This window comes from Saccostrea echinata, unplaced genomic scaffold (assembly GCF_033153115.1).
Source record: "Saccostrea echinata isolate AGI-Se365-2 ecotype Australia unplaced genomic scaffold, CSIRO_AGI_Sech_v1 ptg000072l, whole genome shotgun sequence".
Lineage (NCBI taxonomy): Eukaryota > Metazoa > Mollusca > Bivalvia > Ostreida > Ostreidae > Saccostrea > Saccostrea echinata.
In genome coordinates, this window is record NW_026889821.1 from 2,197,332 (window position 1) to 2,219,230 (window position 21,899).

The following is a 21,899-nucleotide window of genomic DNA, read 5'->3' on the forward strand; positions in this document are numbered from 1 at the left end:
TTTACACCTTTCACATCATCTACATCACAATGTTGGACTGCATCAAGTTGACATCATGTCAGCAGTAAATCTTATCATGTTAACATTATTTACGTTATCGGCATCACAATGTTCGACGAAAATGAGTTTACACTTTTAAATTATCAACATTGCATTGTCCTCTTTGTTGGTTTGGTTACCAACGTTCAAAATATTTTGACACAGAAATACATATGCTTTGAACTTGATATTGTATCAACTTTGTCAACATTGTAATGTTGACAATTTAGACATGATAATGATAAACACGATATCCTGTATTTTTGCCATGACAAAGAAATATACATATATATTGTATCAACATTGTTGACATTGCGATGTCGAAGATGTATACACAGAAATGAAAAAGATGCAGACAATGTTCATAAGATATTGTATCAATTAACATTCCGATATCAATGATATCAAATTGATAAAGTGAACTGGATATGAATGAATCAAAATTCAAAACATTTTTGATTTAAATCCAGTTTCATGATTCTGTGACACTGCATGTTTTCCCCCCATTAATATCAAGCATTTTTCTGATTTTATAGATAAAAAGATGTTATATCTGCATTTAGCATTGCTGTGATTCTCAACCTTAATTCATATCAGGAATATTATAACACAAATATAACTGAAAAACATATTTTAATTTCAATTTTTCTTAAATTAAAAAAAAAAACTTACATAGGAAGAACCAGTACTTAATATGCCATAGGAGTAAACATCAACTTGTACTCAACATATACAGTTCACTCAAATTAAAATTAGGACCTGTCAAGGCATAACTTGTTTGCCTCAATTCATTGTATCTTCTCATAACCACACTGCATCTTCTTTATAAGCATGAGTGCTTTGAATATAATCTTTCTATCTTCTCTACTCAGATAATTGTAGGGTTCACTGTAGAAAAATAAGGGACGTTCATCTTCCTCTACCTTCAGAGAGCCAGGTCTATTTGCAGGTGTTTCTTTAATTTTCTTCATGGTTGTTTTTGGAACCTCAAGGTATGTAAATCTTACCTGAAAACACATAATATACATTAAAGTACAGTTACATGAAGCCCATTGGACACATCTGCTCACCTGAGCAACAATGTCCAAGTATGACCCTAACATTATTTAAGAGTAGTTTTAATACAAAATCATATACTGTAGACCAAGTAATACAACAAATATGTTGATATCACAAACATTAAATTGATGCATCCTCTATAATAAAAAAAAAATGAAAAATTCAATCCTAGTTCAATGTTATTGACAATTTTCTAATTTTTAGATTAATTTTCTTCAGTGATATTTCTTAAGATTAGCAAAATATATACGTATGAAACTCAATGACATGGTAGGTCATTACATGTAGATGTGCAGTCATAACCTTTTATTGTGTAGTTACTACTTTCAGTCCTCAAAGGAGGTGAATTTTAAAAGTTGAAATTTTCAACTTCTTTTTTTCTTAAATTTGATATTAGTAGTGTAAATAAAGACTCTTATTAGAATTCTAATTATACATATATCTTTTTTCAAAATTGATTAATCCAATTGCAAACTCTAGATCTAGATATTTGTCATTTTTTTAATTTGAAGTGATGGTTCTGCTAGCATACTGGTGAGCATGTTGGATTTTAAAGTGGGAAAACCTGGTTATATCCCTAGAATGTCATTACAACAAGGTTTCTTGTCCTATGTATAACTTTGATCCCCTGTTGTGACCCACAGTACCTCTGCGGATCATGATTTGAACAAAGTGGAATCTAAACTATTTGGGGATGCTCCTCTATTAGTATGACTGATCATGGCTTTTCTCTTTTTAAGAGGAAAAATTTTAAAGACATTTTCTATAGATGTCTATGTATAACTTTGACCCCCTGTTGTAACCCCATCCTACAACTGGGAGTCATGATTTGAACAAATTTGAATCTACACTATGTAATGATGCTTTAACATATTAGTTTCATCTTTTCTGGCCCAGTGGTTCTTGAGAAGAAGATTTTAAAAGATGCCATTAAATTTTTAACTTATTCTTAATAATCTCTCCTTGAAAGAGGATGTGGCTCTTCTTGTGAACAAACTTATTACCCCCATCACCCAAGGATGCTTTTTTTCAAGTTTGGCTGAAATTAGCCCCATGATTCTGGAGAAGTCTAAAACTAGAAAGGTTAGAGACCATACGACAGACAACACATGGCAGACAGACAACAGAAACTTTTTGATCAGAAAATCTCACATGAGTCTTCAGCTGAAGTGAGCTAAAATCAAAGGAAAACTGAACTGGACTATTTAATGATATCAAATTTCTAATCTCTTTCTCCATTATATAATGACTGTCACAACGATATCACACGGCTCTCAATTCTCTATAATTAGGGCCAATGAACGACCCCATTTCCAATGCAAAAAAGGTACCTCTTTTCCCAAAAGCAAAGTGTAAATTTCCCAAATATTTTTTTAAAAAATCTTAATCGAAATTACTTATTAATCACCAACAAGTGAAACATACTAGTTCTGTGATAATGGACTGTATAAATTATTGCATGCCACCTATATTCATAAAATGGTTCGACTTTGGTAAGGAACCAGGACCAAGGATCATGAAACAGTCTTAGATTTAAGTCAAATTTTCAATCGGTTGTAAAATGTTTATTTATTATTGAATTAATATCTAAATTTGCAGAAAACAACACTTTTGGGAAGCAATATTAGCAACTATTTTAATTTTGGTCTGCTTGACTTCTACAACATTTTAGTATAAAATAAAGATTTTGACTTATGCTTAAGGTGTTTCATGATCCTGGGGCCAGGTTTTCCCAATTTTCCCCAAAATGACAAAAAATTTCCCAATTTGAACGGCCCCAGCCCCAGTCCCAAAAAGTGTTGTGAGAGCCGTGATATTATCTGACAATCAATGGTATAAAATCTTTTACATACCCATGTTTTATCAATGGTAATGCCAAGTACTCCATCATATCTAAATGACTTATCCAGATACACCAAAAGATCTCCTATGTGTTGTGCCCATAAGTTATGATCACCAATGTTAGATCTTGAAGATGCTGTACCTTGTGATGAGGCAGTGTCACTTTCCCTTGACTACCAAATTTAAAAAATTTATTATTATATAAATATTGCATGCAGTTGAGTGTAACATTGAAAATTTTCACCCCAGGAAAACCATTTTCAACCTAGGCCCAGCTGAGGTTGACAATGGTTCGAGGGGTGAAAATTTTCAATGTTACACTCAACTACATGCAATATTCATTATATACTGAATGTTTAATACAAATACATATAACAGTGAACCTTGCGCGTATAAATTCTTCGCAGTCACTTTTTTTTGGAATATCACTCGTCGTCAAGCAATGTTGACTGTTGCTATGCTGGAGGGTGTGGCTTCGTCATTCAGCGGGTAATAGTGTTTTTTAACAAATGTTTCTCGACGCATCAGACTCAACTAATTTACTTGAAAGTATAATATCAATAAATCTTTCATTTTCCCTTTCTTTCAGTGATAAGGGGAAGAGGGAGGGTACAATTCCCTGTTGCTCTACACATGTCACAAAATCAATATGTCTCCTCCAATATCTTCCACCAAAGAAATTGTGCACTAATATCAAAGTTTTAACATCAAATGATGCACTGTGTAATTATTCATAGCTTGACAATGTATATCTTTAGACACTTTTAACTGTCAGAGGTACATATACATCTTACTTTTACTTTCAAACCAGCACAGTTACTGTAATAAAAAAAACGGGTGCATAATTATGTCGTTTCTTTAAAGTTAATGAAAATAAAGGGGACAACACATTTTATATGGAAATACATGTACCTAAATCCTGGCTGTAGTTTTACCTCAATTTTACAAATAACTCAACATTGTTGAAAAAATTAAATTATTTATAAAATTAATATATATCTATTTTTGTTGGGTTTTTTTCCCCTTTAATTTCATCTTTCACTGTAATTGACATGGATGGAAATGCATTTAATAATTTTGTTTTGATGTATGTCAAAACATCCAAAAGTGAAAATGTAGCAATAATTTTAACCAAGAATGAAATGAGAGATATGAAATGCATTAATTTTCCAGACAAAGCTTACAGCTAGACAGACAGACGGAGAGCCATTTAGAGTGTACCACAAGGCAGATTTTTACAAGAGAATAGAAAATCTAAAATCTTTATTAGAAATAGGTTATTAACTGAATATTAGAAAATAGCCCCAGGTCTTTATGTAATAAAATGGTAAAAGGAATAGTCAAATCCACACTCTGCAAAAGTTGTGTCCCTTTGCAGGGTCAACCAAAAGTTTAATTGCAAAAGAAACTATGTTTCCCTTTTTTATGCTACCAATCTTTTGAGCATGCTCTAATAAATCCACTGTAACTTTATTTTTTTTATCTTTTAATATATGGGTAGTCCCATCCTGGTGCAATCATATTACAAGATACAAAGAATTTTACCAGTCAAATGGCAAAGTTAAATCCCCAAAACCACAAATGCTAATGTGAGGATAATATGGGTTTTCCCCCATAGATGGCAACAAAGGGGCATAACTTTTCAAAAATGGGGATCCAACTATTTTACTTGATATTGTCAGTATCTTTGTTTAATAAATATTCTGAAGTACCAAACTTTTCTTTTTAATTTTATACACATAATTGGAATCTCTCTGAATTTTGGGTCATGAACTTACAAGTAATTGCAACATTATAGTAAATTCTGAGGCATGTTTAACAATGCAAGCTCATGAGTGTGTGGGTTTTATGTACAGTGAGGGCTGATACGGCTTTGTAAGAGTCCCCATTTTTTTTTTCTTTACAATTAAGAAATGAATAAAAATATACACCCATGCACACATTAATAATGATGCCCTTCAACAAAAATGTTAATTATTCTGAAGACAGACATACACGTACCATTGCTGTAACTGCTACATCAGGTTTCATCTTTTTCTTTGGCGGACACGAAGCATTGTCTTTCTCTGACATGGTCTGCGAATGAATAAAGCACAAAATGATTCTGCGATTCTGCAGAACTATTACCTGTAGGGGAATAAAGACATTAACAGTGTGTTCTTGTTTTAATTTATAAGACGTATACTGTCTTGTTATTTTAGGATAATGTAGTCTGGTGGTTAAATGTAATTGTGACACAAAATTGTCACCCTTGATCAGTCCAGTCCATTTTGAAAAACTGTAATATTACAGTTTTCTGTAATAAAAAAATGTTACATTACAATTTTTTTCATAATTCATGTATAACTGTATAATGGAAAATGTCTATATTATGGAAACTGTAATATACATGATACAGATAATGCTTGACAAAAATTAAATTCAATCTTATAATGCTTTATTACATGGTACATGTATGAATTGTTTTGGTTCCAAATTTCTCTTTTATTTGACTTCAAGGTGCAGGGTCTGAAATTATCCCACAGTATGACTTACTTTTTCACTTGCATTGACACAATGCATATTATGAATGTCTATATATATCTCCCACAGAGAAATTTTTGTGGGATTGGCAGTACTTTTCCTGTATATTTTGAAGATTACATACATTGTACCTATTGACTTGATACTGTTCATACATCTCTGGCATCCCTAATTTTGCTTTTTTGTTTGCTCCATGCAACCATCATGATTCTTTCATAATGTAACTTCTGCCCTGTCTAATGATTATCCAGCTGATAGTCTTGCATAGTGCTACATTTATAGGTTTAACTTAAGACACATGATACTCCTTAGGTATCAACTCTACTTCTTCATATACAGTGTAGTAAGAATTAGTACTGGCCCTGCTGTGAGCTAGATTCAAATTTGATCAAGCAACCTGTCTATTTTTTACAATATGAGGGAGATAACTCTTATTTACACTATATCATGTATATAATGGAAAATTGTAATATTACATTTTTTCATAATGGATTGGACTGTTGATGAGCATTTTTTTTTCTGCATTGAAAAGTCTCTGACAATACCACTTAACCTATAAAAATACAAATTCAGAAACCTAAATACCATATGGTGGGATTTTTAAAGCGGTGATGATTTTGAGTAATTGGTAGTGACATGTTTAAATTTTAATCAGTTTAGCACAAAATATAACTTTGATTAGTCTTTTGTTATCAGGCTCTTGACCATAAAACTTACGAGAACTTATTTTTTGATCTTGGTCTCACTTTTACAATAGGAATGTATTGTGAGACTGAGATCAAAAATGAGCGCATGTAAGTTTTATGACCTTGGCCCTAGATCAAATATCCTCACTCTAAAAAACAAGAGGCCAAAGGGCCTTAACGGTCACCTGAGTATAATACAACAATTTAGAGGATCCATAGAGTATAAAATGAAATGAAAGGTGAAGCTTTGTTGCCCAAAAGCAAGAAAAATAGGGTGATCGGGATTAACAAAATAATTAGTCTAGTATTCATTAACAGTTCATAAATTAGGTTCTAATCTGTTCCCCATTTATCACTCTCACCAGACAGTATATTAAGAAACTATCAGTGCTTCTGTATTCTTTTAATTCCTTGTGGAAATCTCTTACATTGGCCTGAGTAAGACTCTTGGTCTTTGATGAACATTTAATGTACTGGTATTCCATCCCTAATAGCCTCAGATTCAATGAATTTGAATACATAAAAGATGTGTACAGGTGGAATACTCAGTATATTTAGACATAATCTACATTTATTACTATTAGCATGTAAGAATGGAAGTGTCCTAATTTATGACTTGATCTTTGTTGAAGAGTTATCTCCCTCTTTTTTTAAGTAATAAAAATCAATTTTAAAAAAATATACGGTAAAAAAATTGTTTTCAATTGTCATTCTATTTCTAATGATTTAGACATAGTGGATCTTTCCACCACAGTAGTTATTGATATTCTTATTATCTGAATTTTTATTTTAAAAAAATCGCTTGTCTCCATAGACTTCAATGCAATTTCTATTAATTAAATACTGCTTAGTTAATTACGTTTTTGAAACTTTCACTTGGTAAATCCTTTTCTACTGTAAAGTTCTTTGAATTAATATCAGAGTATTATATACGTGATTGATATTTAAGGATAGAGAATTAGTTCCTATTAGGGATGGAAAACCTTAATAAGACAAGTCTACCTGATCATTAAAACTATGAAAGTACTTTTTGTATTATACAATAAAAATTCTTACATAATTCTCTTATTCTATTAACCTTTCAAGTACATTATTTACAGTGATTAATTATCACAAGTAAATGGCAAAGGGGAATAACTCCTCTCAGTAGAATACAAATTAATAGAGCCCTGACCTGGACTAGAACACTTGACCAAATGGTCTTGATGTTCAAAAATCTGGTAAAAATACCCTTCCTTATTAAAACTTTTACCCTTTTTGCCTCTGATATGCCCAGGTGCAGAGAAGATTTTTAAAGCATTAATGCATTTTCACTATATAATAAATAGAGTCCCGCCCTAACATCAGAACCTCTGATCCAGGGGTCATGAAATTCACAAATTTGGAAAAGGCATCCTTGCTTATCATAACCATGTATTTGTTTAAATAATACCCAGGAGAAGAGAAGAAGCTTTTCAAAGAAATAATGCACTTTCACTACAGTACCGACCAGACACAACCTAACAGAAAGCGAACCCAGAGCGCACCCCGGGTTCGCTTTCTGGGTTCGCTTTGGGTTCGCTTGGGGTTCGCTATAGCGAACCCGGAGCGAACCCGCAGCGGACCCCGAGCGAACCCGCAGCGGACCCAGAGCGAACGCCGAAAGCGAACCCCAAATTCAGTAGCGAACCCAGAGAGCGAACGCGCGTTCGGTGTTGCGTAACAGAGCTGTCAATCAGGATTAGCGATAAAACGTGTTAACCAATCAGCGGGTCGACCAATCAGCATGCCAGTTTATCATTCGATGTAAATAAAACATTGTACAAGCAAAGCGTGTTAATGTACAGTGTGAAACTATTTTAACATTATCAAAAAAAATAAATTAATATATTTTAATTATCCAGGTAGCATATTATATTTACACATTTATTTATTTATTTTTTATTTTCAAAATCCATTAATATATATTGCGTAAATTTATCAGACAAAACATACTCTAATGTATAAAAGAAATAAAAAAGAAAGCAATGGTTATTACAATTGTTACATAAATAAAAAAAATGGTTTCTGATAAATTATAGCATTTCATCATCTCAAGATACTGTACAAGATTATGTATATGTACGTGCTTTTATTCAATTATTTTATGTTTATAATTCTAATATACATTATCGTTTAAATCCAGATCAACATCAAAATAATTGATCTTCTTAACTGAAAATAAAAATAAAAAAAATGAATGTACAGAATAAATGTACATGTACTAATATGTCCAATCGCAAACTACTACATTAAGGTACTAATTTGATTAATCTTTTACAAAAAATAATGTATAGCTTGATTTAGCTTTTTTTTTTTTAACTGAAATAAAAAGAAAAATGAAGCGCGATTTACATAATTGAACGAACTAATTATCGGAGTAACTAAGCAAAATGGTAAGTTGTACAATATTGTATTCTCTTAAAATATCGTAACTTTTACTGATAAAGCGTATTTAAGATGTTTAACGATTTTTCTCTGATGTTAATCATGTTAACTGCTGATTGTAGTCATGGTATTTTTATATCAATACATCAAAAATGTATATTAAAAAAAAAAAAGAAAGAAAGAAAAAAAAACAAATCCCGATACTTACATATATTTAGTCGGCAAATGTATACGACATAATTGTCGGGGTTACTTTTCATCCCTGATACTTGTTATTATTTTTTTTATATATATCATTTCTGCAAATGAATGATTTTTTAAAACAGATTGCTGATTTTTGAAATTCATAAATGGAAAGATGATTATAGTATAATTCATTTTTAGGCCATTTTTAAAAATCTACCCCCTTACTGCATATCATAAAATCCAATTGAATCAAACTTCACGACCAACCTACATGTACATGTATATCATGTGATAGAAAATGCAGCATTCGATCATAAATGACATGTTTTGCATGTCAAAAACATAAAAAAAAACAATTTTTCCTAAGTCTGATATTTACATAAATAATCATTTGTAATCTAAAATGACTATTAAGTCTTATTTACATGTAGTTTCAAAAATATTCATTTCTAAATATTTTATTTTTCTTTTAGTTTTATAAGTCGATGAATTTCACCAGTAAATATTTCTAATCTAAAATATCTATTAAATAAATTAAGCTTTATTTCGTCTAAAAAATATCCACTCCTAAATATTTTGAACTATTTTGCGTACAAAAATTGTGCGTTTGCAGTAACAGTTGTGAATGATCGTGTAACATGAAGAATCGTGTGATTGAAGGATTAATCTTGCGAAATCGTTCGTGTAACGTGATCGTTCCTATATGTTGTCAACAATAACGTTGCAGCCATTGTACATGCACATGTATCGATCGCCTCAGAAATAACAATGATCAATTTCACTACTGTATTTGGAATATACAAGGGGCGGGGCTTACTGGTGGCAAGATTAAAGCGGTGTCCGCTTCACGCATGAGTGCATAAAGCGAACGCAGGAAGCGAACGCCGGGTTCGCTCTAGCGGACCCAGAGCTGATCCCGAGCGAACCCGAAGCGCACCCAAGGCGAACCCAGAGCGAACCCAAAATTTCCGAAAACGGACCCGCAGCGGACCCCGAGCGAACCCAGAAAGTGAACCCGGGGTCCGCTTTGGGTTCGCTCTGGTGTTAGGTTGTGTCTGGTCAGTACTGTATATGATCTATATAGCCCCACCCTAGCACCAGAACCCCTGACCCAGGGGCCATGAATTTCAAAATTATGGTAGAGTCACTCCTGCTCATTATAACTATGTATTCGACTTGTTTCAATAATACCCAGGAGTAGAGAAGAAGATTTTCAAAGAATTAATGCATTTTCATTATATAATCAAAAGAGCCCCGCCCTAGCACCAGAACCCCTGACCCAGGGGCCATGAATTTCACAATTTTGGTAGAGTCACTCTTGCTTATCATAACTATGTATTCAATTTGTTTCAATAATACCCAGGAGTAGAGAAGATGATTTTCAAATAATTAATGCATTTTCATTATATAATCAAAAGAGCCCCGCCCTAGCACCAGAACCCCTGACCCAGGGGCCATGAATTTCACAATTTTGGTAGAGTCACTCTTGCTTATCATAACTATGTATTCAATTTGTTTCAATAATACCCAGGGGTAGAGAAGATGATTTTCAAAGAAATAATGCACTTTCACTATATGATCTATATAGCCCCACCCTAACACCAGAACCCCTGACCCTGGGGCCATGAATTTCACAATTTTGGTAGAGTCACCCTTGCTCATCATAACTATGTATTCAATTTGTTTCAATAATACCCAGGAGTAGAGAAGAAGATTTTCAAAGAAATAATGCACTTTCACTATATGATCTATATAGCCCCGCCCTAGCACCAAAACCCCTGACCCAGGGGCCATGAATTTCACAATTTTGGTAGACGGCTCAATGCTTATTACAATCATGCCAACAGTTTGACTGCTTGATGTCCAGGAGTAAAGAAGAAGATTTTTAAAGATTGCATTAATTTTGATGGTTTTGGCCCCACCCCTCAGGCCCCAGGGGGGCAGGGGCCACGAATTTCGAAATTTTTGTTCCCCTTCACCCATAGATGCTATATGCCAAAATTGGTTGAAATTGGTTCACTGGTTCCAGAGAAGAAGCTGAAAATGTTCAAAAGTTTACGACCGACGCACGACACACGACGACGGACGAAAAGAGATAGCAATAGGTCACCTGAGTGACTCAGGTGACCTAAAAAAGGAACATACCTCACAGACACAGATAATAGGACTATCAGATCTAGTGTCTAATCGAGAACAGATAATGTCAGCTTTGGATGAAATGGTGTGACCCATTATTAATGCCTTCTTTGTCCCAATAAATGGTTGGCTTCTAGAAAAAACAATTATATGATTCAACAGTTTTATTGATGAAATCAGTCCTTAAAAGGAACTTTTTCTCATCATTGTGAAACTTCCATGGGCATTGTTGAGCACATCAGTAAGAAAGCTAAGTTCATAAGAATGTCAATATTGAAGAAAAATAAGATATATATACAGTCCTAAAATAAAATTTCTCGGAGTGAAAGATTGGATGCACGGTCTCAGCCAAAGATCACATTTCTGAGTAAGGGTTAGATATCTGGTGAATTTCGAAATATTTGTTAATGACCTGAAAATTGGGGAAAATTCATCAGTTAATTGGTAATTGTATAACTCTTGTGCTTAATAAATGCATTGGTTTATGGTTGTAGCATTTAAAAGTTCTAGTACAATTAGAGATCATACTCAATTCCATCAAAAACAAGTTCTAAATTTATTGAGTTCCCTTACAATAATTGAAGTAAATGTACTTACAAAGTATCAAAGCAAAAAAGTTGAAGCAACTTTTCAAATAAGACCTGGTATTTCCATTCTGACACTGCTTTCTGAGGCCTTTCTGTGATAATACTGTGTAGATAAAAGCTGATTTCATGCAGTTTAACAGACAACCTGCAAAAATAATTAGTATGTTTTTCATTCTAATATTTGCTAGTAAAAGGTCAGCCTTCCAGTGGTTTCAAGCTGATATGCATCCTAAAAGTCTGTATGATCAGTGCCTGACTCTGAGATTTGTTACATGTTTTACAGTGCACTAGCTGTTTTGGGTCAGCCCCCCCCCCCCCCCCCCCCTTTTCATTTCAGATGGTTACATGTATTGTATTTCTTGGTGAACCTTTTAATTTTATTGCTTGTCACAAGTTTTATGTACACAGTCAGCAAAACAGTGGCTACATATAAAAAAAAAGGGCTTAAAGGCTTATGCTCCTTCTGGCACAAACAGAGTAAGATTAAGTATTATAGGGATTTCATCCTTGCCTATAATAAGCGAAAAAAGTGTATGGTATTGACTTACTAAATCATGTAAAACAGCCTCATGAATCCTCCAGGGCATGGAGAGGATATATGTAATAAGTAAGTAAAACATGTAATGAACAAATAAACTTTACTCTATTGGAAAGAGCATACTTCTCTTTTGGAATTTAATGAAATTCTTGTGCATATAAGAAAAACTTCAAAAGTTTATGCAGCTGTCTAAATGTATGTTTCTCAAAATAAGTGCATTTAAAACTGCTTTATTAAAAATACTTAACCAAGTTAACATTTCCCCACATAAACATTTTTTTAAAAAATCTTCAAAAATGAGGAGAGTCAAACTTTTTAATATTAAAAAAAAAATCTACTCCCCAGACTATATGATATACATATCTACATGTATAGTACCAATCTAATTAAAATTTATTTAGATGTTCCGAATCTGCTACCGCTTCTCAGACATCTAACAATATCCCATTCGGGGTCACGTCAGAGGGACCTTTCGATTACCCAATGAAATCGCCGTCTCCAAAATCTTGGCTTATAGTTTGTATGCATTTCTTTTTTTACTGCCGAACCTAAATGCCCGAGGGGTTTTGTAGTAAACAAAATATGCATGGTAAAGACCGAGCTATACATAAATGTGATGTGCGGGATATTCTGACGTATAGTTTGTGCATTTTTGTTTGCATTATTCAGGTAAGAATGACAGATTGGTGGACAATACCGCAATGTTCTATTTATACCAAAATTACTTTAATTCAACATGTTCAATGTAACACAGTCTACTGAGCATCAGTATGTTAAGATGTAGCAGTGGAACTAATTTTAGAATCATATACAGAAGCTTGAATCTGATTGGCCAAAATTTTTATGTTTATTCATAATTGAAAGGTCTCTCTGACATGACCCAGAAAGGGGTGTTGTTAGATGTTTCAGAAGCGGTACCGGATTCGGAACATCTAATTTTAATTAGATGGCTATAGTACATGTAGCTTTTCCAATTAATTAATTAACATGCTTAGGTGGAAACTTTTAGTACTCCAGTGTATGCATAACCTGTTCTCTGGGAGGAAAAACAAGCTACATTGTGTGGCGGTCAGACGGATTCGATCGCCGGTGGCCAGATAGCTCAGTTGGTAGAGCACCTGACTGGAGATTCAGGGGGCCCGGGTTCGAATCCCGATCTGGTCTGCTGCATTTTTCTCCTCTCCCATTACATTTGGTGCCGTGCCATGCCCTGGAAGTGACAGGTGAAAGACCTACCAGGGAAGAGCCTGGGTTGGTGTCTTCGGGGGCCGAATTCCTTTAAGGAGGGAGGAATGTGGCGGTCAGACGGGTTCGATCGCCGGTGGCCAGATAGCTCAGTTGTTAGAGCACCTGACTGGAGATTCAGGGGGCCCGGGTTCGAATCCCAGTCTGGTCCGCTGCATTTTTCTCCTCTCCCATTACAATTGCACTATTACTAATGGGAAAGGTTACAACAACAGAGAATCACAGTGGTATGAAATATTGGCAATCTGTCTTACCAAAGAAAGATAACTCTGACTTGTAAGTGAGAATAGAACTTTCGAGACATGCTTACCAATGCAGATTCACCATTCTTTCGTTTTCTTTTAAACTCAACATCATCATCTGATTTTCATCTGGACTCCATTTTTTCCTCAGTTTCTCATATGTGCCCTTTCTCTCGGGAAATTCTTCTATCGACTCGTAATCAAATTCAAAATCACAGGCACTTACTAGAGTATCTACTTTTGTAATAGAATCGCTTGAGAGACGAAGTAAGCACCACCTATTTAATATAATTTTCAATACGTCCTCTTTGAAAAAGCGAACGCCAAGTTTGTCAACGAAATGAGGGGTCCATTCACAACTACTTGAATTTTTTGTCCAAGAGTCACATGAACAGTCCGATTTTGGCAAAGTTGTTGCCATTATCTGATTATAATCGTTTCACTGACTTTTCCTTGTGTGGCCTTTTTTTCATTTTTTCCTGAAAAAAAAAAAAAACAAAAGTAGAGAAATATTTTACGTCATCTCGATCCCGATTTAATTTCTAAAGCGTAAAAATATTTTTCTCTTTATAAATTTTATTTCTTTAAAGTTGTATACTACATGAACATGTACATGTATTTTCACTTCTATTTCTAAAGCTGGAACAGTATGGAAATAATATGTTTACAATTAGGGGGTTATCATCTTTTTTTATGATACTGATGAATAATACTTGATTGTGAATCTTTATTTTCTATTATTAGCAAGTTTATTACCTTGTTCAAGTATTATTATTCAATGTCTATGTCTTTACCTATTATAATACAAGGAGAGGGTGTGCATAGGCTTTGCCTGTTGCCCAATCCTTATTGAATTACTCAATAAAATACGTTTAAATCACATGTATTCCTAATGTTTTTTTTTTTAACCTGAGGATTTTTTCAAAGATTTTTCTGTATCTTTTCTAATTTATTGTCCTGAGAAATGTTAATTGCGACTCTTCCTTGAGACATTATAGCATTTTTCAAGACTGGGGCACCGTTTTTAAACAGACTTAAATCTAAAATAAATGCCCTGTAATTATAATATAAGTGGTCAAAACTTAAAGACGTTGGTGGAAAGAGATTTTTTTAATCCAACTTTGACTTTGCGCCGCGAGGTATATATACATTTAAAGAGCGTAGGAACGTTAATTAATCAAGACACCCACTTACCTGTGGCCCGTGTGGGAATATTAAAAAAAAAAAGATAAACTTTATTTAAATAAAATGATAGCGACTGAATTAAAAAAAAAACACCTCGAAATTCATAAAGGTCAACTCCACTTTTTTAAGAAGCAATTGCGACTATCAAAATGAGAAAAGAGACTTGGTACAGGAAGTATAATTATCCTGAACAAACCTTATGCATGTTATGCCCTCTCAATACTTTACTAATTCATTTTCATACAAATCCTTGGCACCGTTTGAAACTTTATTCTAAGTCTTATTCTAAGTCTGTACCTCATGAATTCTCAAAAATTAAGTTCATATCTTATATTTTCATTATATTTCTTATGACTTGCCACATATTTTTGTCATTCATTAACTATAATTTAAAAAAAAAAAAAGCGAGTTGAATTTCCACTATTTTTTGACGTCAATTATGTCACTATGGAAATATTCTTACTCATCTGCAGTTCACGAGAACGTGACTCAACTTTTTTTCAAATTTGCAAAGAGTCTTAAGGAAAATTTTTGGAAATGTAATTAAGATATCAGAGTGCACTTTGAATTTTGCACGAATACAGGTCAGGTACATTGCATGTAATTTGAAAAAAAAAGTTTACGTTACCTATTCAAAATATAGAATAGATTTTTACACACATTTTTTGTAATGAATTAAGCTTTAATTTACATAAAAGACAGTGCAATTTTTCTACATTATTTGCATGGAAGATTTGATCCCATGTGGATTACAGCTGCTGTGAAAATGGTATTAAGATGGAGGGAATATGTAATGGAGCTTTATGAAATCACCACACCTTTGACTATTACTTACATCCATATATCAAAAAGTGACATACATTCATTTCAATATTTAAATTATTTGCTCGATTTTCTTTATTGTTTGTTTCCAAGAAATTCCATAACCCAGTTGATCAAAGCATTGCATCAAAGACTAGGGAAATATCACTGTATGTCCTGCTTATTACCATTCAAAAGGTTTTATTGTCTAATTGCTATCATCGATTAGCGTAAGTGTCATTCATTCCAGAACCAACTGGAAGGGATCTCTGTACAAAAAGGTCATCCAGGGACCAAATGTGCATACAGTGGGTGGTGGCTGAGAAGAGTTTAATTTGTCGGTAACTCTTCTGTATTATACATGCATCACATGTTATGATAAAATCACAATCGTTATACATTCCCACTATTTTTTATGTTTTCTATTCATGGAATTCCATATACGACAGTCAACTGCTTACTGCCAACTGCTCACTGTTTACTGCCAACTGCTCAATGCTTACTGCCAACTGCCACTGCTCATAGATGATATTGCCTGTTTTATTATCTTTAATATCTTTAATACGCATGCTTAATTGAATAAACCCTATGATAGATTACAATAATAAAAAAAATAATTGGCGGATTCAGGAATTTTTAAACTGTGAAGGCAAGGAAGGAATAAATACATCTAATTCCCACATTTCCTTGCAGGCAAATAATTCAAAAGATTTCTTGATAGGGAAGGGGGTATTAATTAAAGGCTTATATACGTCAGAAAAAAATGGGAGGGGGGACTTTCAGTAGGATCTTGGGTTACATTTGTTGGTATATGTATTTATATCAGAAATACTTATTAAAAAATCATGAAGACCTTTTACTCTATGTAAAAATAGTTGATCTCAGGCAAGGAAAATCAAATTCAGTGCTTGGGGGGGGGGGGGGCACAACCCAACATAGTTCCCTTGAGAAGGAATTTAAATTTATAAAGGAATTTATATTTATAAACTGATTATTTTTGAAAAATTGCAGATGTGTAGTTATTTCTGGAATTCCGAAAAAATACGCGTTTCCCGTTTCCTTGTTGTACCAGTATTTGCTAGGATCCATTTTATAAAATATTACAGCAATTGCATTAATGATCTAAAAAGAACAACAACAACAAAAATATTTATTGTGCGCATCAATTCAGAAAAAAAAATTGATGAAATAAAATTCAGTGAATTCGTGCAATAATTCAAATCTCAATTGCCTTGTTGCGCAAATCAAATGAGCTGAAGATAATAATCAAATATTTAAATAATTATATTTTTAAGTATTTGAGCGTATGTTCATTTAGCTCGCTATAGTACAGTATTTGATATTCAAGTTATTGTTATTCAGCTTTTAAATCAAACTTTTTTTTTTTACCCGGATGTTTTTTTTACAAGCTTATTCTTCAGTTAATGTTATGGAATGGGTATTAGAACTTTTAAGGAAATAGTTTCCCATGGGGAAAAGCATAGATATATGTATATATCTGCCGAAACCCCATTCCATAGCTGTTTAATTATACGGAAACAATTCAGACATTTTTATGTAAACTACCTATTACCTTTTAAAATTTACGAAAAAAATATTTATTGCAATTTTTATAATCATAATTTTGCCATCATATCAGCTGATTTTGTCTTCAAAAATTATTTTCTACATGTAGAGGAAAGGAAATTGTTGAAAATTTGCAATAAATTCTATCACCTAGTCTAAAACTTTTAAAAGGTCCCGGCAAAAATATATAAACAACTGCTGTTTGTAGAAATATGAAGGAGAAAAAAAAGATGGACTTGAAGTCTTGTCATAAAAAACAAATCAAACTTGAAGGGTGAGATAAGGTGTTTCAAATGCTTCCTAAGTCGAACCGCTTTCCGTTTCAAACAGATTAATATCGCATTGTGCCTTTTTCTAATATTCAGGCATTTTTTATCGGAAGGCCGTGGGTTCAAACCCTGGCTGCAATTGACCTAAGTCAATAAAAAAAGGTTGCAAATGTTCCTTCTCCAAGGGCTCAGCGTTTGAAGTGAAAGTTGCGGTCTTTCGGATAAGACCTTAAAAACCAAGGTCCTGTGTCACGGTAGGCGTTGGCACGAAAAAAGATCCCTCACTGCTCAAAGGCACTGAGTGTCGAGTAAAGGTCTACATTTTAAGACCGGTATATGGTGACGTCTCTGTGTGAGTAAAAAAAATTCTCAAATGTGACGTAAAACAATACATGTATAATCTATAGTCTACTAAGCCTAAAAGGTCGTTGGAAACTGATTAAGGTTTAAATAGTCTGAAATCACAAAGTTTTGGTGGGGGTTTATATATCATTGTTTTTGTGGCACATGTATCAAAGACCCATAAAATCTTGTCCTCTATGAAAATATTAAAATTTCAAACCACAGTAACATGTGTTTAACCATTAAATCAAACACCACAAACCATTTTTTTTTTTCATCAAATGAATCCAAGAAAATCTAAAACCCACGACGAATACAAGTGATTTTACATGAATTACTACATTTTATTGACACAAAAAAATGAAGTACATATAGATATACATATCTATACTCTTGAAATAATAATAAAAAAATACACTGCATTAAATTGGTAGTTTATTAGAGGAATTGCAAACTTTAAAGGGCGTTTCACTGTCATGAACTTCAATTACTGCACTACCTACAGTACCAACCAGACCCAACCTGACAGATAGCAGTCCCAGAGCAGTCCCGGAGACTGCTTTCTGGGACTGTTGTGGGACTGCTAAAGCAGTCCCAGAGCAGTCCCACAGCGGTCCCAGCAGTCCCAGCGGTCCCAGAAAGCAGTCACAGCGGTCCCAAAAAGCAGTCCCAGCAGTCCCAGTAGGCGGGGTTAATAATTTAATGGGCGGAGCTTAGTCATTACACAGTATGTCAACAAACAATGTCAGTAATATAAAGGCAGTTGAAATTTAATGATGCACTTCATTTTTTAGGAGAAAAAAGTGTTAGACATGTTACATGTACAGCATATTTACAATTCTTATGTGACAATTATTTCTGAATAAATAACAAAACTGCAGTATATAAAAAATAATTATATTAAAAAAAGAGACTTTCACACTCAAACTGTAATTACAACCGTAGTTTATTAATTTGAAACTGCATATATTTTTTTTTTCTAGGAAATTAATCATGTGCTTAATAAAATGAATGGTTTATTTTAAGACTAGAATTCAATGACTTTGAAATACATGTAGATCCTACAAATATAGAGCAAGGCCGATTCCCATATTACTCCGTAAATTATGTTTTTCATTGACGTTGAAACTTCAGAAAATATACATGTGTAACATGAATTTGACGACAGTTAATTCTTTATCAAATTTTGCTTACTAATATATTCTGGCTATCATTTTCATTGACTTGTCGATATAATTTTTGTAAGAATCTTTACGCAACGTAAAACAATTTCACTATAATATTTCCTGAGCCCCTACATCAGTGTGCATGTACATGTAATTCAGGCAAGTGACTATATCTCAGATATTTAAGAAATTAAACAATCCTGAAATACATTTATACCATGTTTATCAAAACAGGAGTTTTGCAGTTTGAGGAACGAAATAAATGTCATTGTTGACCAGTATGGTCAGTGATGTGTAACACTGATACCCAAATAACACGCGTGAACTGTCCGCTATTCATGCACAAAGGCGATTGAAAATTAGCCAGTGTTTACACATTTTATACACCGTGTACGGCTTTTAATCGGCCAGACTATGCAGTTGTTAGGTGTATCTTGTTTTTCCTCAAACGTTCACAAAAAGAAATAAGAAATAAAACACAGATTTCGATATTTTCAACCATATTTATTTTAAAATATAATTTTATATATTTATTAAAACTTTTTTATAAGTTAAAAATAAATCCGGGATGACAGGAGATTATTTCATAGAAAGAGATTGTCCTTATTTGAATAAATTATTAGGTTCTATTTTGAAGCTGTAAAAAAAGACAGCATTGATTTATTTTCTCTTTTTTTCCGTGATAGCTGCCTTTACATTCTAAAAATAATTATTTTCCAGTGCAGCATATATATAGCTTTGAAAATTTTCTAAAACTTTGATGGCGTGATTGTGTCCTCCTTTAAGACATAGAATAATGTAAATTTTAAGTACATAATTTAACAGCTTTTATTAATCATATAAATCATTTAGTTTCAAACACCTGCATTTACTTTAAATACACAGAATAAAAAAAAAATTATATTCTGATTTATGTTTTTTAAAGTGGCAAAACAACTTTTTATTATTACCAACATTTAATTAATTTTTCGAATGGATTTTACACTGTAATGGTGCGAAATCGGCGCTTGACGTTCATGTATACACATGTATCTTTCAGAAGCTAACAGTATTTGTTAGTTTTTTGGAAAATTCTTGTTGATTAGTTTTCTTTTACAACTTCTCTGCTGAAAGTAAACAAAACTTCTGTACAAAATGAAACCTGCAAATTCAGAATACACGAGGGGCGGGGCTTTCTTGTCACTCAGAATCATTTTCACGCATGGGTGAACAAAGCAGTCCCAGGGACTGCTGGGACTGCTGGGTCTGCTTTCTAGAGCAGTCCGACAGCAGTCCGAGAGCAGTCCCACAGCGGTCCCAGAGCAGTCCCGGGGACTGCTTTTTGGGACTGCTTGGGTGTCAGGTTGGGTCTGGTTGGTACTGTATGTACAATACATGTACAGCGATCGCCTGCGTGGCGAAGTGGTAAGAGTGTTTTCTCTTAAGAAGCACAGTAAGGAGTTGATCCTTACGTCGTGGATCCCACTGGATACCGGTCCTTCGGATGAGACCGTAAAAACCCAGGTCCCGTGTCGCAGAAGGCGCTGGCACGAAAAGATCCCTCATTACTCTAACGCCGTCAGTGCCTAGTAAAGGTCAAAATTTGCAGCCCGCCACCAGTAAGTGGTGGCGTCTCAATATGAGTGAGAAATTCTCGAAGGGACGTTAAACAAAAAACAGTGCAACATTTTGATACATGCGTGAACAAAAAAAAGGTTTGATGGATGTATTTCAAATTTTTAGTTTATTGTAATAATATCCCTATATACACGATGTATTTTTCCTGCGTCATTTCTCTTGTAATTTCTGTTTGATGTGAACAAGATATATGCGTTTCTTAAAAGTGCATCATACGTATTCAATTGGTCAATGTTCAGGAGAAAGACTTAACCAATACATACATGTATGCTTTATTCTTTGAATTTTCTTTCCAGGTTTTTGTTCAACATTGCACTCTAAGGGGTCATGCATCAACTCTGTGGGGATGGAACATACATGTACTTGTAGCATCATCACAATGTGTTAATCAAGTAAGGAAAATTTCAATAATGTGTAAATCAGTTTTGTACTCATAATGTCTTCATGCCCAAATCATTACTAACCAACACTGAACCTGGCATTTTGAAATGTAGAAAAAATCGGTATATTCAATGTTATGCCATTGGCCTCCATACGTATTGTTGCGGTCACGAAAGTAAAGACAAAATCTTTGAAAAGAAGGATCGCAGGTGACGTTTTCGCCAATTTATTTCTGAATTTTGTCGCTCATTTTCCTCGATTTTTTTCGAAGCTCCGAAACGGGATACATATGCTGCAGATAAACAAGTCTTCTGCAGTGGAAAAGGGGCGCAAAATACATTTTAAACGTTGTACTGAATTATAAACGGTATATGTATAACAAAACATTTAGTGACTGTGTTCTTGCATGTCTTTATATATATATATTAGGGATGTCAACGAGTACCCGGTTAACCGGGTACTCGATCGAACGTCCGAGTATCGAATACTAAAAATGGTACTCGGTAACTCGGATGTGTATTTTTTCTTATTTCAAAGTACATATTTTCATCAAAAACTTATCAAAAAATAACTTAAATATACATACGGTAATTTGCGTGTCGTCATCTACACCTGTAAAACACCCGTATTATCGCCTCTGGCTGTGTATATACAGTAATTAGTGACCAATCACCCAGCTGTTCTCACCTATTGTGGTCCTTAATTTTTGAATGGCTTCAATGATTGTTTAAAGTGAACATCGATGGTCTATTATCTTTAAATCATTTTAAAATTATTTAGTTAATATACGGCAGCAAAATCGGGCATGCATAGAAATGTCGTTACCCACTTCAAAAGTGAAGAAATATTTAGAAATAACAATTATGTTGAAAGTCAGTTTGCGTCGTAAGTTTAGTGTATACGGGGGAAACAACCAACATATGAAATAATTTTAGACTAGCGATCCAAACAACGTCCGTTCCTTCTCTTTCGCTAGACTAAGAATCATAAACATGCGTAAGAGATTGTCCTCCTTTTGATGAAATAGATCCTAAAGAAGAACCATTTGTAATTTTTGATGTATTAATTGTGTCTTTTGTGTTG

The 21,899-nt window shown here is 33.6% G+C and overlaps 1 protein-coding gene across 1 annotated transcript; it reads right to left on the reverse strand.

Annotated features, from left to right (window-relative positions):
* Window positions 1-713: 713 nt before the first annotated feature.
* Window positions 714-13,939, reverse strand: LOC133176212 (uncharacterized). Its single transcript, XM_061311369.1, has 6 exons — window positions 13,558-13,939; window positions 11,475-11,609; window positions 10,887-11,010; window positions 4,942-5,016; window positions 2,952-3,113; window positions 714-1,046 (listed from the first exon to the last, which is right to left on the reverse strand). Exons 1-6 carry the CDS (start codon window positions 13,908-13,910, stop codon window positions 828-830), a joined length of 1,068 nt encoding a protein of 355 aa, XP_061167353.1. The 5' UTR covers window positions 13,911-13,939; the 3' UTR covers window positions 714-827.
* Between the last annotated feature and the right edge of the window lie 7,960 nt (window positions 13,940-21,899).

Bases quoted from the DNA above. Each gene is read 5' to 3' on its own strand.
- LOC133176212 (XM_061311369.1), bottom strand. From the start codon at position 13,910: ATGGCAACAACTTTGCCAAAATCGGACTGTTCATGTGACTCTTGGACA. The intron at 11,610-13,557 runs GTAAGCATGTCT...TTATTTTTGCAG, and splicing joins AGAATGGTGAATCTGCATTG to GTTGTCTGTTAAACTGCATG. The intron at 5,017-10,886 runs GTATGTTCCTTT...ATTCATTCGCAG, and splicing joins CTATTATCTGTGTCTGTGAG to ACCATGTCAGAGAAAGACAA.